Source organism: Crocodylus porosus, unplaced genomic scaffold, assembly GCF_001723895.1.
Source record: "Crocodylus porosus isolate Cpor-Errol unplaced genomic scaffold, CroPor_comp1, whole genome shotgun sequence".
Taxonomy (NCBI): Eukaryota; Metazoa; Chordata; order Crocodylia; family Crocodylidae; genus Crocodylus; species Crocodylus porosus.
The window spans coordinates 4549341-4564174 of NW_017728925.1; the positions used below are offsets into that span (position 1 = coordinate 4549341).

Below are 14834 nucleotides of genomic sequence, written 5' to 3' on the forward strand. Positions count from 1 at the left end.
TACTTCACGGTCAGGGCGGCTAGGGTCTGGAACCAACTTCCAAGAGAAGTGGTGCAGGCTCCTACCCTGGGGGGCTTTAAGAGGAGGTTAGACAAACACCTTGCTGGGGTCGTTTGACCCCAGTAATCTTTCCTGCCATGGCAGGGGGTCCGACTAGATGATCTACTCAGGTCCCTTCCAACCCTAGAAACTATGAAACTATGACTTCCCTTACCAGGGCTGGTAGGATTTATGGAGCCAGATCTGCTGCATACAATAGTGGGCCATACCAGTGATAAAAAGGCCAGTTGCTGCAGAAGCTTTGTTTATTCAGCAATTCTGATCGGCACAGCAATAGGAAAGGATGCCAGTTTAGGCCAGGCTTTAGCTCTAACGCCTTCCACTTCCAATTCAGATCCAAAAAAAGTGTGGAAAAAGATCAGATAGTCCATCTTCATGACCATAAGAGAACAGGACATGGTCACAGCCAGACAGGCAGCTTTTGCACCTAGCAGACAGGCAAGGAGTCTCCTCTGGCCTAGAGGGCTAGCTAACAGAAAATAACACATCCCAAACATTTGCACAGGTAACAGCTTGCATTATGCTGGCTCCCAGGCACAGGCTTTGGTGGATTTTGGTGGATTTAATGAGCTTGTCTCTTGGGCTTGACCTAGTGGCTGGTGATTTTTCTTGGAGAACAACTGCAGCTTTCACGGTTCACAGGGACAGGCCATCTTAAGCCCTCTCTGCTGCAGCTCATTCAGAGCCAGTTACACCCTGTTTGTGCCGAACTTTTATTGCAGCCACCTTCCGTCTTCTGATGTGTTGCTGGTGCTGAGGGAAAATGTGTCCTAGATTATCACTGCCTCCCACTTCAGACGGCCTCCCCAGGGGCTTTTTATTTTCTTTCCTCACTGTTGCATGCAGGGTAACTGTGACTTCCAGGCTGATTAGTACAGCTCACTGAGTGGAAGCACAGAGGCACATTCAAACCCCATCGACTCGTCTGTCTTAGTGGCTTGATTTGCTGAGTTTTGTGACAGGTTTTCCTGTTCGCAGCATTCCTGCCAGATTGATATCATAAAACTTAAACTTGCAAGACATCCGGAGATTGGAGAAAAGTGAAAGACTGATTAATTTTGAATAATGGCAAAAAAATTCTCTGTCCTCCTTTTCCCTCATTATAAAGGACAACTGCTCATTTTCCATCCAGATTTGCTTCCATCCCACGTTTACCTGCTGTGCTCTCACTTTGGCGGTTGTTAATTACATGCATCAGGAGGGCTGCGTCATGGAAAAAGACAAGTTCCTGTTCTCTTGCTTTTTGTGACCATCACTGTGGGTCGTAGCCCAACTTGTGTGCCACTGAAGATCAAACATAAGATATGTCCACTCTTCCCTGTCCCATGCACTTTGTAACAAGCCAGTTGTTGCAAAAGTCAAACGCATCACTTAGACAAATGATGGGTACTTCCAGTGGAGGTTTGAAGGAGAACAGCTAGCCAAAACCCAGGCCTCATTCAACTGAGCTAAACTTCCTTACCTCAGTAATAGATCCTTTATTCTCCATGTATGGGCTACCAAAAGCTATTAGGAGTCATCTATTAGTCACATTCAGTGGAACTGCAGTTGTGGACAGACCCTTTAGTATATGAACCAGTTTGAGGACCCATTTAGGTTAAACTCAGGGGTTCTCCTTTGAGACTGTGATGGAGATCTGCTAGTTTTTGGAACAGTTTATCTTAAGCCTGTCTTTGATTTTCTGTAGCGAGTTGAAAATGGTACTGGATACTTTGTGAATTTATAAGATTTTTTTCCCCCGCACCTCCATCCCTGGCTTCCCCAGCCATGACTTGTACTGAAATAATAATATTTATAATGCTTCCTATTGGACAGGTCAGTAAGAACGAGACCAGGGCCACCTGAGGATAAGGACAAGGAGGTCAAAGAGGCATTCGAGGCCCTGCTTCTGAGCCTTCCCACTTCCCCGTCTCCTTGATATTCTCTGTATTTGCTTCACATTTGAAACATCCTTGCTCCATGCTCCAATGATGAAAGTGGCTGTGAAGCCTGGATTGAGGCTGAGAAATCTGTCTCCCAGTAATACTTTCATCCTCTTTCAGCTAGCTGAGAGAGAGCTATTTTTTTCTACTGTGCAAGCAATGAGTGGGAAGCAGAAAGAGCAGCAGTAGACCTAGCTGAGAAGGATTGATCAAGCTAGATCTTGGCCCTTTCCATGGTAAATGTTGGCTGTTAGCAACAGCTGGTGCGTCAGCCAGCAAGGCTTCTACTGCCCTTCAAGTAGCCTTGTCAGGAAGGAATTGGGCTTCCTCACACACACAGCGTAACACAGACAGACTCCAGCTAGACAGCCAGATGAAGCTGGATAGCATTGGGCTGTCTGAGAATTTCACAGAGAATAGAGGAGCACTCGGAGCAGAATTGCAGCAGTGTGCTCTGTCATCTTCACCATCAAATTGCACTCCTTCCTCCTGCTCCCTTGAAGCTTTCAGTTAACTAGCTGGAAGGCTTAAGTGTCTGAGTCACTTATTTGTGTTCTCACCAAATTGCCTTTGTGGTTGAGAAAAGGAGACCCTGATAAATAACACTTGTTCACTTGGCACATCTGCCTCTCATGTCTTTTGAGCCCTAGCAGTTTATTGGTGGCAGTGCTACTTGACAATTGGTAATATAACAGGGACAGGACAGCTATGGGGCCAAACAGCTGTTGCAAAAAGCCCTGAATGCAGTGGTACTAAGACTCTGCTGTGTAATGGGGAGTGTGAAGTATGAAGAACCTATGCAAGGAGATAGTGTATGGTAAAGCTGAACTCTCTAGCAAATACATTCTCTTCAGGATGACGAGCGGTGGGGTAGCCTGGGTGGAGGGAGGTGCAGGGGCAGAGGTAGCAGAGTCAGTGCCCTGAGGATCCATCACTGTGCAGCAGCAAACGTAGAAACTCCCCATGGCCAGGGATAGTGGTATGCCCTTCCCACCTCCCAAATACTGTGCAGCTTCCCTATGCTAAACCCTTTTAATGAGCTGATCTATCCCTTTAGCTGCCAGTGCAACTCCGGGCACCAGCCTGAAGCAGGTGCTCAAGACACATAAATCTGCTGCTCCCAGTATTTGCTGGTCTCCCTTCAATTTGCTAAGATCTTTCTGGTAACAAGGTACCAAAACAATATTCCAGCCACAGTCAGACCCAAGTCATCTAGTGACGAATGTATACCTTTCCTGCTCTGTATCACAACGAATTTAGTACAGGCAGCTTAAAATTGCATTGGCCTGTTTGTGTCTCATTATCACTCCTAGATTTCACTGAGCCTCGCCGCCTCCTGGACCTCTCCTTCCAATTGTATATGGGCCTCTGATTATTTTTCCCTATGTTAATTTTTTCCTAGCAAAATTTTGCTCTCTTCTATGCTTGGATATCTAACCTCTCAGCAGCTGTTCAGTTCATACATTGAACACACTAATCTTCTCCCCTCCTTTTCCCCAGCCTCTGTCTCTTGCATGCTGCAATAAATAATTCAGGCGCGCCGGAGCCTGCCTTTGTTCTTTTCATGGAGGAGCTTTAGTGAGCAACAGCAAAGGTTGGCAACTTTGAGGTGACAGGGCCATGGCTGACATGCTGGGCCTTGTGAAGGTTGGAACAGCAGGGGTGTCTGTTCTCTCACCGCTGTCTCCCTGACCTGCCATTTTAGTCTCTCAGAGGTCTGCAGCATTGTGGGGTGGGTGCATGGGCCACTGCCTGAATTATTCAGCCTCTGAGAGATTTCAAAGTGTCACTGGCCCTGTTTTAAGTGATGCTTCCCCATTAAAAATAGATCCATGTGGCGCTAAACAAGCCTACAATCAAAGGGAAGACAGAGTGTGGTTAACCCTGCTCTGGCTGTGAGCCTCACTGCTGTGTTTGAAGTTCCTAGCCTTTTCTTCCACTGCCTTTTCCTGCCTCTTTCCCTTGTCTCTTAGCCACTCTTTTCCCCCTGTTCCTGAACTCAATCTTGTGGCATGCTGAGCATTCGCAGCACCCAGAGTAGTCAGCGGAGTTGGAGACATCGGCAAGTAACTGGCATTTTGTTAGCAAATGCCATCTGTACTGGAGGATGCTAGGCACTCTGCAGGCTTAGTCTCCTGTCTTCCAAGTATTCTTTCCTTCTCATTGTCCTCTTCCTCATCTTTTCCATCTTCCTCCTTTCCACTGTTGCTCTCTTTCCACTTCCTCTCTCTTTCCCTATCAGTTTCTCCTACGGCATTCTTTGCGTTGTGTCTCTTTTAGACCAAGTTAGCAGGTGATAAAATGGCTGTTTAAAGTCACCAAGGGTTGGTGTCCATATGTATTTTAGCTGTATAAACAGTAAGAATCACAAAGATGCCGATTTTTGCTGCAGCTGGGAGGCAACTGCATGTTATAAAGGATTTACTGTGTTCCAAGAAGGCATAAAACTTGGATATGAACCTGCAGAATAAATTCTTCCCCTAAAGCAAGAATCTGCTTTTCATAAACACTAAGATGCGACTACAGTCATGGAGTGAGGCTTAAGAAAGTTAACAGGATCAGCTTCCAGGTGAAATGAGCTGCGAGAGATTTGAAGGACTTTCTAGCCAAGTTTCGCAGAAATGTGCAGGAGAAAGGAGGGAGCTAGGTTGGTGAACAAAGGCCAGATTGGCATCCCAGGCCTTGATGAGCAGGCTGACAGGAGCAGCATAAAGCCAGTATTGTCATCAGTGGAGAATTACCTTAGAAGAAGCAGTTTGAACGGAGAGGCTGGAGAGGCTGAGTTCAACAGGGAGCAGCATCAGGCACAAGCATCCCTTGGGTTGGTGCGGTTGGTTGCAATGGAGGGACTTATGGACAGCAGTGTCTTGAGCTGCTGGCCAAGCCATGCAGTTGTGCTGATGATCTTAGACAGGGTGACGCATCCCAGCCCTCAATGGCTTTCTGCCTCACAAATGAGGTGGTCCCAAAATGAAGTGGAAGTGTGAGCAAAATTTGCTGCTGCTCTAGTCCCACCTTGCAGGGTGAGCCAGATGAGTTTTGGGGAATCAGCTCCTGCCCCATTTGGGCCATCAGATTCAGCCCCTTGTGTTCACTGGCAATTATTTACCTAAGGAATCTCCAGAATTGCCCCTTCAAACTAGTATTTGTGGCTATTGCCTTGATGTGGAAGATACCTTCATTCTCAGGCCTTAGGGAAAGGGGTGAAGTTAACCCTGAGAAGAGAATTAGTTAGGACACTCCCAATATAATGACTGGGTCCTACATGTTTCTCACTGCCCAAATAAACCATGTGGGAGTCCATCAGGATTTTTTTGCATGCTAACTTTTGCGATATCAGTTGCCAGGATCTATGTTTTAATCTAGGTTTATACTGACAAACAGAAAATATCTAATATCTACCTTGGGTACATCCATCTCTGTGTCCACATTGTACTTACTAAATATTTCAGATGCCCCTATTCCAAAACACTCTATGTCTTTGTAAAACCTAAGTTGGTTCCTTTAGGGAAAAGTTTCTGGGTTGTTCTCAAGTCCTGTTCTGGAATACCCCAGGGATGTCATGTTTATCCTTTCTAAGGTAGGAAGGAAAATGTTGCCCTTACAATCTTCAAGCACCTACACTGAATACCTTCAAGAGCAAATTGGATGCTTATCTTGCTGGGATCCTATGATCCCAGATGACTTCCTGCCCTCTGGGTGGGGGGCTGGACTCAATGATCTTCCGAGGTCCCTTCCAGCCCCAATGTCTATGAAATCTATGAAAAAAATCTTAGTGGACACATCTACACAAGATGCTATTCCACAGTGGGTACTGCACATTTATTTAGTACTTATATTAGCAATACTAGATAAATATGCAGTAACTGGAGTTACTACACAGTGGCACTGGCAAACGTCTTTTTGGTGATGGTACTTTGCAGTAGCCTAATAATACTGCTCAGTAGCACTGTCCAGACTGTAGCATGCTACCGTGGAGTATTTTTCAGCTACTGTGCAGTCAGCATCCCATGTATGTGCACCCACGATCATGTAATTATTCAAAGCTCCTGCCAGCATCTTTTTAATTGCTCTTGGTCCTTCAGTGAAAATGCATTTGATACAGCTTTCCTCCCTTTTCCTTATATCATAGGGACTTTCTAGCTCTTCCTCCTGCCACTCCTACTGCACCAGTTGTAATTATTTTTCTGTTCCATGCTTCTTCCTGGACATGACAGGAAGCAGAAGTGTCATAATATCACAAAAAGGCTCATTCTTGAAGGCTTTCTAGCTCAGTTTTGCAATTCCTGAAACTTCCGGAGAAGATTACCAGAAGCATTAAGCATCAGAAGGTCTCCTGTGAGGCAAACTTTCTAAGGTTCCCTTATCACTGGTCACAGTAAGAGTGGCTAAAAGCTAAGTGTGTCTCCGATCCACCAGAATTTGGGGATGTTTCTCACTGAACTGTTCTGCTTCCTCTCATCTCAGATGATCTTTTCTGTTCCATGCATTTCCCACATGTAGGGAAGATGAAAGGGAAAGTCAGCGCCTGCAAAAACCATACTTCAAAAGTTGGTCACTGTGAAGTGGGGAGCAAACCCAGCTACATAACAAACTACTGCTATTGCCTTGTATTACTCCACTGCAGAGTATGCATGTCCAGTATGGGAACGGTCAGTTCATGTGAAGAAATAGACCCAGATCTAAATGACAGTTGTCGTGAAATAACAGGGTGCCTCAAGCCAACACCAAAGGATAACCTATACTTACTGGCTGACCTTGCACCCCCTGATCTCAGAAGAAAGGTAGTAAGCTAAAAAGGAAGATCACAACAGATGGAAGACCCCAGGAAGACTCTGTAGTCGCACAGAAGTAACTAAATGGCTTAAAATGCAAAAGAGTTATATGATCAGTGTTGCACCATTGGATTTGATGGCTGACAGGTCATGACTGAGGTTATGGAAGGAAAGGTTATGCGCAATTAGGTGTTCTTAAATGGACCAGGAACCTCATGAAGACCTGCCAAGAGGGGCAGATGTCGATTGACCCATATGATGATGACGGTGCACACAAACCAGAAGATAAAAACAAACATGATCAAATGGGGCTACTATAATGATATGAATATATGCAAGTGTGGTGAAGTGCAGACTATGGAGCACATGTTAATTTGCTGACTCCTTGGTGAGACCTGTATGAAGGATGACCTCACTGCAGCAATGAAAAGAGCCATCGCTTGTGCACGATTCTGGAAAAAACATCTAGGTTATGATGAGGACAGGAGCAGAAGAAGAACTTCCCACAAATGATGACTGCCTTTCTCTCACTTTTCAGTCCTCAGTTTTCCTGCCAGCTGAGGCAACTTACCATGAGATTGTCTGGTACCACTCTGTTAAGCTGTGCCCGACCACCTGGTGCTGTAATAGATTAATTGCCACATCTGTTCTCCCTTCTGATTACGGGACTTGCATCCCCAGGAGCCAAAGTCCACCTCTTTTTATCAGCCCGGATGACTCTTCAGATGTCATTCTCTCAATGCTGCTGAACAACACAGGTTGTTTAACATGCTACTGTTCAGTAGCAATTTTGTTCTTGGGCACTGTCCTACTTTCAGCAACAATTGCTTCCAAATTTAGCCACTGCAGAGCTCATCCTTCTCTCTTGGCCTACTTTATTTTCCCACCTGGAAAATTCAGTTTGGCCAGTGACTAACTCAGATGAAATATCTGCTTGGTTTCCCAGTTCTGGTGGGAAGGGTGACTCTTCCAGGAGCTGTATTTATTGAGTTTATGCCATTGGAAGGATTATGTTTTTTCCTGCAGGACTGTTTCCCATCAACTTCCACATACTGCAAAATCCACGTAGCCCTTCATTACTCCCCTGCTCTTGTGAAGTGCCTTGAGCCATAGGGCTTTAGACTAGAACTGTCTTTAACATGGGTTCTTTTTTTTTGTCCAAACGGAAGGGGCCTTTGCAGGCTGCTAACTCACTGCTGTGGATAGTGGGTGGTGATGAAGCTCCTCTGCTAGATCTACGTTTCATTTCCCTCTTTCTCTTGGCTTGCTTTCTGAGCCCTGTTTTAAATTCAATGGCCTATCGCTGTAGTTCTATTTTAGGAGTCATGTTCTGATAAGTTATGTGCGGCACAGCAATATGCTTCTGAATAAGAAGTTAATTATATATCATAATAATTAAAAAATAAGCAGTTCATTTATAGCACCTTTCATTTGGGATGGGTCAGAATTAATGTCCCCGTTTTACTGATGGGGGGGAATGACACTTGGGGAGGTTGACTGACTTAGCTAAGATCACACAGAAACCAGTAGGAGCATAGCCTGCGTGTATGTCTCCATGGCAACAGTGGCAAGCTCCAGCTGGGTCACTCCCAAGTATGCTTCCTCCCTCTATTCCTGCTTGCATGCTCCAAATGTGGAAATACCTGGGTGCAGATGCTCTAGAGGCTGACTGCTCTTTTCTCTCTCTTCCAAGCATTGCATAAGATAGGCTTCTACCTTCCCTTCCCCCAGTATACCTGCCTGCCTGCTTAGGAGCACACGGAGATAGGAATCAGTGACTGCTTATCGTTGCAAATATGGAACTGCAAAGATGCGCAACCCCAGAATGTGAACATTGTTGGGTTGAGTATGTGAGAAAGGAAGAGATGCTGTCTGGGGGTGAAATCCTTGAAGCCACTGGGTGTTAGAGCATTCGATGGGTCTCTTGTACTTGCTTGCATGTGTTAAAGCATTCAATGGGTCTCTTGTACTTGCTGGCACTGCATTTGTGGCAGCAGGTAAACAAGTTTAAGCAAAATGAATTCTGATGAATTGTGTTTATATTTTCATCTATACTCCAGCATTCACATACGTAATCAGTAGGCTGCATGTATACTGATGGTGCCTCTGTTGAACATGAAGGAGCTTATTTGCCTTGATGAAGCGGGATATGCTGGGAGAAAACTGGAAAGGCTATTGCATTATATGAGAGCAACCCACTTCTAAAGCTGCCAAGCTACACTGGTGCTACTGACTTAGATCCACTGAATTCAAGTAGCGTTTATACCTAATAAGGAAAAGTAATTTTCTTATGAAAAATATCAGCTTTTTTATAAATGTAAAGTAATGTAACAATATGTGATATTTTATTTCGTCTCCTTGCACCAATCAGAGCCTGTCTCTGGTGCTAGTACATTGTATATAACAGCTGGTGTACAGTGGTGCTAGTACAGTGTATACAATGGTAGGAATAAGAGAAATTTGGAAAAGAGGTACGAAGACTGGAGAAACTGTAGGTATTCTAGTCCCAGCTCTACTTTCCTATGATCTCTGGGAAGGCACTTCACAAGGTCATCTGATGCTAGCTCATCCCCAACTAAATCAACCCAATCAAGTGTGTGTCTATCCTGCGCTTGAAAACTTCCAAGGATGGAGATTCCTCAGTTTCTCTAGGTAGCCTCTTCCAATGCTTGATCACCCTCGTAGTCAAAAGGTTCCTCCTAATCTTCACCTTAAATGTTCCCTTACTGCAGCTTGAGGCTATTGGTCCTACTCCTGTCTGCCATGGCCAAACAGAAATCCATCTCCATCCTCTCTATAATTGCCCTTCAGGTATTTGAAGAATGTTATCAAATCCCCCTCAATTTTGCATCTCCAAAGTAAATAGCCCTGGTACTTTCAGCCCTTCGTCATAAGTCTTGCCTCCAGGCCCCAAATCATTTTTGTTGCTTTATTCTGGACTGCTTCCAAACTATCCACATCCTTCTTGAGGTGTGGGACCCAAAACTGGACACAGTACTCCAGGTGAGGCCTCACCAGCACTGAACAGAGCGGAAGAGTCACCTCCCCAGGTTGCAAGTGGCGCTTCTCTAAGTGTTGCCTTTTTTTTTTTTTTTTTTTTTTTTGCAACAAGAGCGCACTGTTGGCTCATTCAGCTTATAGTAGTGTACTGCAGGGGCGGGCAATTATTTTTGGTGGAGGACCTCTTACTGAGTTTAGGCAAGCCATTGAGGGCCTCATTACAGGCAGCCAGGGCAGATAAATATTAATTTTCTAAATTTTTTAGGGGCCCCGCAGGCCGGATAGAATGGCTTGGTGGGCCACATCTGGCCCACGCGCCACATTTTGCTCACCCCTGGTCTACTGTAACCCCCAGGACCTTGTTTTCAGTACAGCAGCCCAGCCAGTCATTCCCCAGTCTGTATTTGTCCATGCAATTATCCCGTCTGAAGTGCAGGACTTTACCCTTGTTCTTCTTGAATCTTATCTGATTGATTGTGAACCATTCCTCCAGTCTATCTAGGTCATTCTGGATCCTAGCTCTACTCTGTGGGGTATCTGCAACTCCACCCAACTTGGTATCATTTGCAAATTTGACACTTGATCCCATCATCCAAATCATTAATGAAGATATTAAACAATACTGGACCTAGGGCAGGCCGTTGGGGAACCCCACTTGATACCTTCTCTCAACTAGACACTGAGCAATTGTTGACTACTTGTTGAGTACAATGATCCAATCGGTTATGCGGTACTTTAATCTAGTTTGTATTTTCTTAGCTTGTTAATAAGAATGTTGTGAGAGACAGTGTCAAAAACCTTGCCAAAGTCGAGGTATATCACATCCACTGCTCTCCCCCCATCCACAGAGCCGGTCACCTTATGATAGAATAAAATCAGGTTGGTCAAGCATGACTTTCTCTGGTTGAATCTGTGCTGGCTATTCCTGATCACCTTGTTCTCCTCTAGGTGCTTCCAGTGGATTCCTTGAGGACCTGGCCTACGGTCTTTTTAGGTATAGAGGTCAGACTGACTAATCTATGGTCTCCTGGGTGGTTCTCTTCAGGACAAGCTAGAGAGTCGTTGCTGGAGAACTGCAGTCCATACCGATTTCATTCTTTGGACAAAAACAGTGTTTCCATCTCCAGTTCATCTTCCTGCATCAGAAGTATAAAATTCATAATATAAGAAAGCGAGGGAAAGTTTTCCCTCCCAAGTTTAGAATCTAGGTAAGAAGGGCAGCCAGCGTCAGGGAACAAGAGGCCTGGGTGGGTAGTTGGTCTGACTCTTGGGTGAGGCAGTGCTGTGGCATTATAATCTTAAGAAGAAATTTATTTTTTCTTTGGTTGCTCCTGGCAAGGGTCACTATAACTTTGTGTCTGCAGGGCCTGAGTCAATGATATGTGCAGCTTCCTTTGTCAGGCACTGTTGGCTGGAGCTTGTAACAAGGTCAAACTTGATGACTTTTAAGCAGGATGTCAGTCTATCTGGTTTGGTTCTTTAAAATTTTTACATCCTAGCACAGTTTCTGCTTCATTTTATTACAAGGTCTCCCCAGGTCGATAAGGCAGGAGTATATTTAACCTTAATTAGAATTTGTTCTTAATTCCTTTGGGTCAGATTGTGTTGCATATGCAAGGAGCCTCTTCATCTAGGGTCTGGGGAGGCAGGGCTATAGTTCACTTATGTGCTTCCTGCCTGCTGTGTATTGTGACTGCACACTCATGCTGTACGGTATGGAAATACAATTCTTCATGGAGTTCTTCCCCCAGTGGCATTGCCTGACACCTATGTCTGGCACAGTCTATCCCTATATCATTTGCATTGCAACACTGTAGAGTAGCAAGCGTAGCCCAGCTGTACCTCCATGCATGGTAGTTTTATATGCATGTTGTCACTTGGTCCTGTCAGATCTCATTCCTCCACTCTCAGAGAGAAATCAAATCTGAGTGGAGGGCTTGTGGCCCAGACCAACAGGTGCTGAACCAGAAAGGAGAACATTTAAAAAGAAAGAATAAAGAAAATCAGTGTCCAAGTTGACATGTGCAGGGTTTTGGATCACAAAACGGACAGATGCCGAATGCCAAAGCTGGTGCTTGGCGCATAGCGTGATACTTCTGCTTCTCTGCCCAAAGAGTAGGGTTACAAGTCATGTTGTCTGATGGGGAAAAGGAGACGGCAATCAGAAAACTGAGATGATGGGGCCAAAAGCAAGGGGCAGCTTCTTCACTGATGTGTCATGCTCTAGAGTCAAGCCCCCTCTACAGACCCTTCTTAACAGGCTAGACAGTTCCTCCAGATGAAACAGAAATGTCCATTTTGACAGGTGAAATGAAGATCATGGACATGATACGAAAGTGCCTCAGGCACCTGTAACCCCTTTCCCCCCACTCTTCCTGGCTTTAACTGTGGAGTATGTTTGAACATTATGTTTGGATGCTTCACATGGAAATACAGAAAAGAAAACAAGATTTAGCTGAAGGGCTGCAGGGACTGAACAAACTGAAGAATGACTGCTGGGGTGGGGAGAAGAGAACCATCTGTAGGCATTTGCATTGTGTGAAAACCAAGGCTCTGATTGTGATCTCCTTTACATCAGTTTTCATAAGTGTGTACTCCACTGGCTTCACTGATGTTATTTTGGATTTACCTCTGTTAGTGAGATGGAAATTTGGCCTCTGAACATAGGGAGGGACTGTGTTAGACTAATGTAAAACTCTGTGACAGAGCCAATGGTGGTCTGAAAATCAACAAAGAAAAATTCAGGTCGACTGTCAGAAGCTTTGTAGAAGTGAAGTTGAACAGGTTGCAGAATAACCCCATAGGGGAAGAGATGGATGCACCCGCCTCACGATAATTTAAAAGCAGGCTGAAAATATAATGTATAATCATTTTCTTGGCCAGAGGATGGATGAGATGGTTGACAAAATGGGTCTTTCTATTGCTTGCTTCTGTGATTTGGGTACTTCCTGTCAGCATCCTCTTTATGGACCTGCTTGGAGTAAGCTTTAAATGTTCATATATTCCTCTCCCATGTAACTAGCACACAGCAGGCCCTTCCTCTTTGACCATAGATGCAAAGTGCCTGTCATCACTCATGGTTCAAGTTCAACTTGCACTTGTGAAGCTCAGCACAAGCCTAAGAAAACCCATAGACTAAAAAGAAGCAATAGAGATAAGGATAAGGCTAGAGATAGCAAGTGGATACAGAGAGGCCTGCAGAGGAGTTGAAGGAAACAGTGAGTCAGTATTACATAGCATGATAGGCAGTGGTTTCAACATGCCAGCTGTGTAACCATTAAGTATTTTGTAAGCATCATGAGCTTTAAGAAAGGGTTTGAAGGGGTGCATTGATGGAGGAAGGGGTTGTTTGCCCTGGCCTTGTGTGATTCTCTTTCTCCCTCTTTCTGTCTCTCTAGTGAATTTGCCAAAGAGCGTGAGAGGGTGGAAAACCGCCGAGCCTTTCTGAAGCTCCGTAGGCAGCAGCAGATTGAACGAGAGCTAAATGGGTACTTGGAATGGATCTTTAAGGCAGGTAAGAAGAGAGCTCTCTTCCTGGTTTGTCTCAGCATGTTTTATCGTTTATGCCACCTTGCGATGGTAATATTATGTCCAAGAATTAGAGCTCAGTGGTGGTGATAGTAATGCATAGTTTGTATGTAATACTTTTCATCAAGAAATTTCAAAGTACTTTACAAAGGACGCCCGTATTATCCCAGTTTACAGGTGGGGATATTTGACCATAGCAAAATAACATAACTTGTCCAGTGTTTGCCAACAGACTAGTGGCACACCTGGGAAAAAACTCCAGGTTCTTACACTGCCAACCCGTACTGAAATATATGCTGACACATGGGGCATGCTGTCTTACCAGTGCCCTATGGTGCAACCATAAAATAGGTCAGAAATTGTCTGCTGAAAATGAGCAGCCACATATCCAAAATAGGCAAGTGAATGCAGTCTCATACTTTGTGCACTTGTATATACCTGTGAACTTGTGTTCACAATTTAATGTCCGTGTTGAACATGCACAGTTTAGGACCTGTGGTTGAAAAAAACAGCCTTCCAGATCTCCAGTTGTTTCCTTTCCCTTTTTTATTGGATTTCTCTGCCCTTCTACAAGCCCATCAGTCATAGCTCTGCCCCTCTATGAATTTCTCTGTGGGCTTTCACATGTGCTGGGATTTGAAAAGGAATTTGCAGTAATCAAGACATGATTTGACAGTGACTTGGATGGGAATTTGGATAGCTAGAGCTTTGAAATGTTAAATAGGAAGAAGCAACATCAGTTAATATATGTCCACCAAACCCATTATTTCACATAATACAATGTAAAGGGAAAATCAGAAGCAAATTGCATTGACCAACCTTTATTGAATGCAACTGCTCAACAGGAACTGTCCTCAATTAGTTAACCACATTTTATCTCCCTTTAATTCTGTGGTTCCCTAGCTTTCAAGAAAGGCATCATTCACATTATTTTCCACTTATGAATTGTGTCTTAATTATTTAGAAATTTTTACTATTCCAAATTCAAATTAATGAAAGACTTACCTAATAGCTAGAGCAAAGGATGCCTTGGTTTTAATCTTGACTTTTGTCACTATCTTGTTTTAGGGCCATGTCACACGGGACACGTAGCACATGTTAAATGTACTTGAAGCACCGGTGTCTGTGTGTTCAAGCAGGATAACATGTGCTAAATGATCTCCTATCATGCTGTATTGTAGCAAAACTATGCCTTTTTGAGTGAGAATTATCTCCAGTTCATATTAAGAAACATGCATTGAGCTCATGTTGGACTGCTCCAAAGAGATAATTGTGGTCCTGGAGCTGGGACCTACAATTCACTGACTGTGATTATCAGCTCTAAGACTGCATGGGAGTCGTGAACTGGCTCCAGTGTGGTCCTGGGGCTGAGATTGGCCATCAAATGATTTTCAGCCTCAGCCCCAGCACCTCACCACAGATGGTTCAAGATTCTGGTGCGGTGCAGGGGCTGGGGCTGACAATCATCTAATTGTCAGATGAGTCCCAGCCCAGCACTAGAGCTGGTACATGATACTGGTGCTGAGTGAGGGCTGAGACTAACAGTCCT

General features: G+C 44.5%; 1 protein-coding gene across 4 annotated transcripts in view; it reads left to right on the top strand.

Annotated features, from left to right (window-relative positions):
• Positions 1-14834, top strand: part of CACNA1B (calcium voltage-gated channel subunit alpha1 B) — a 475064-nt gene that overhangs the window by 251438 nt on the left and 208792 nt on the right. For all 4 annotated transcript variants that reach the window (XM_019540610.1, XM_019540607.1, XM_019540608.1 and 1 more), the window contains one exon: positions 13156-13271. In XM_019540610.1, the coding sequence (XP_019396155.1) occupies positions 13156-13271 (116 nt within the window). The remainder of the gene's footprint in view (positions 1-13155; positions 13272-14834) is intronic.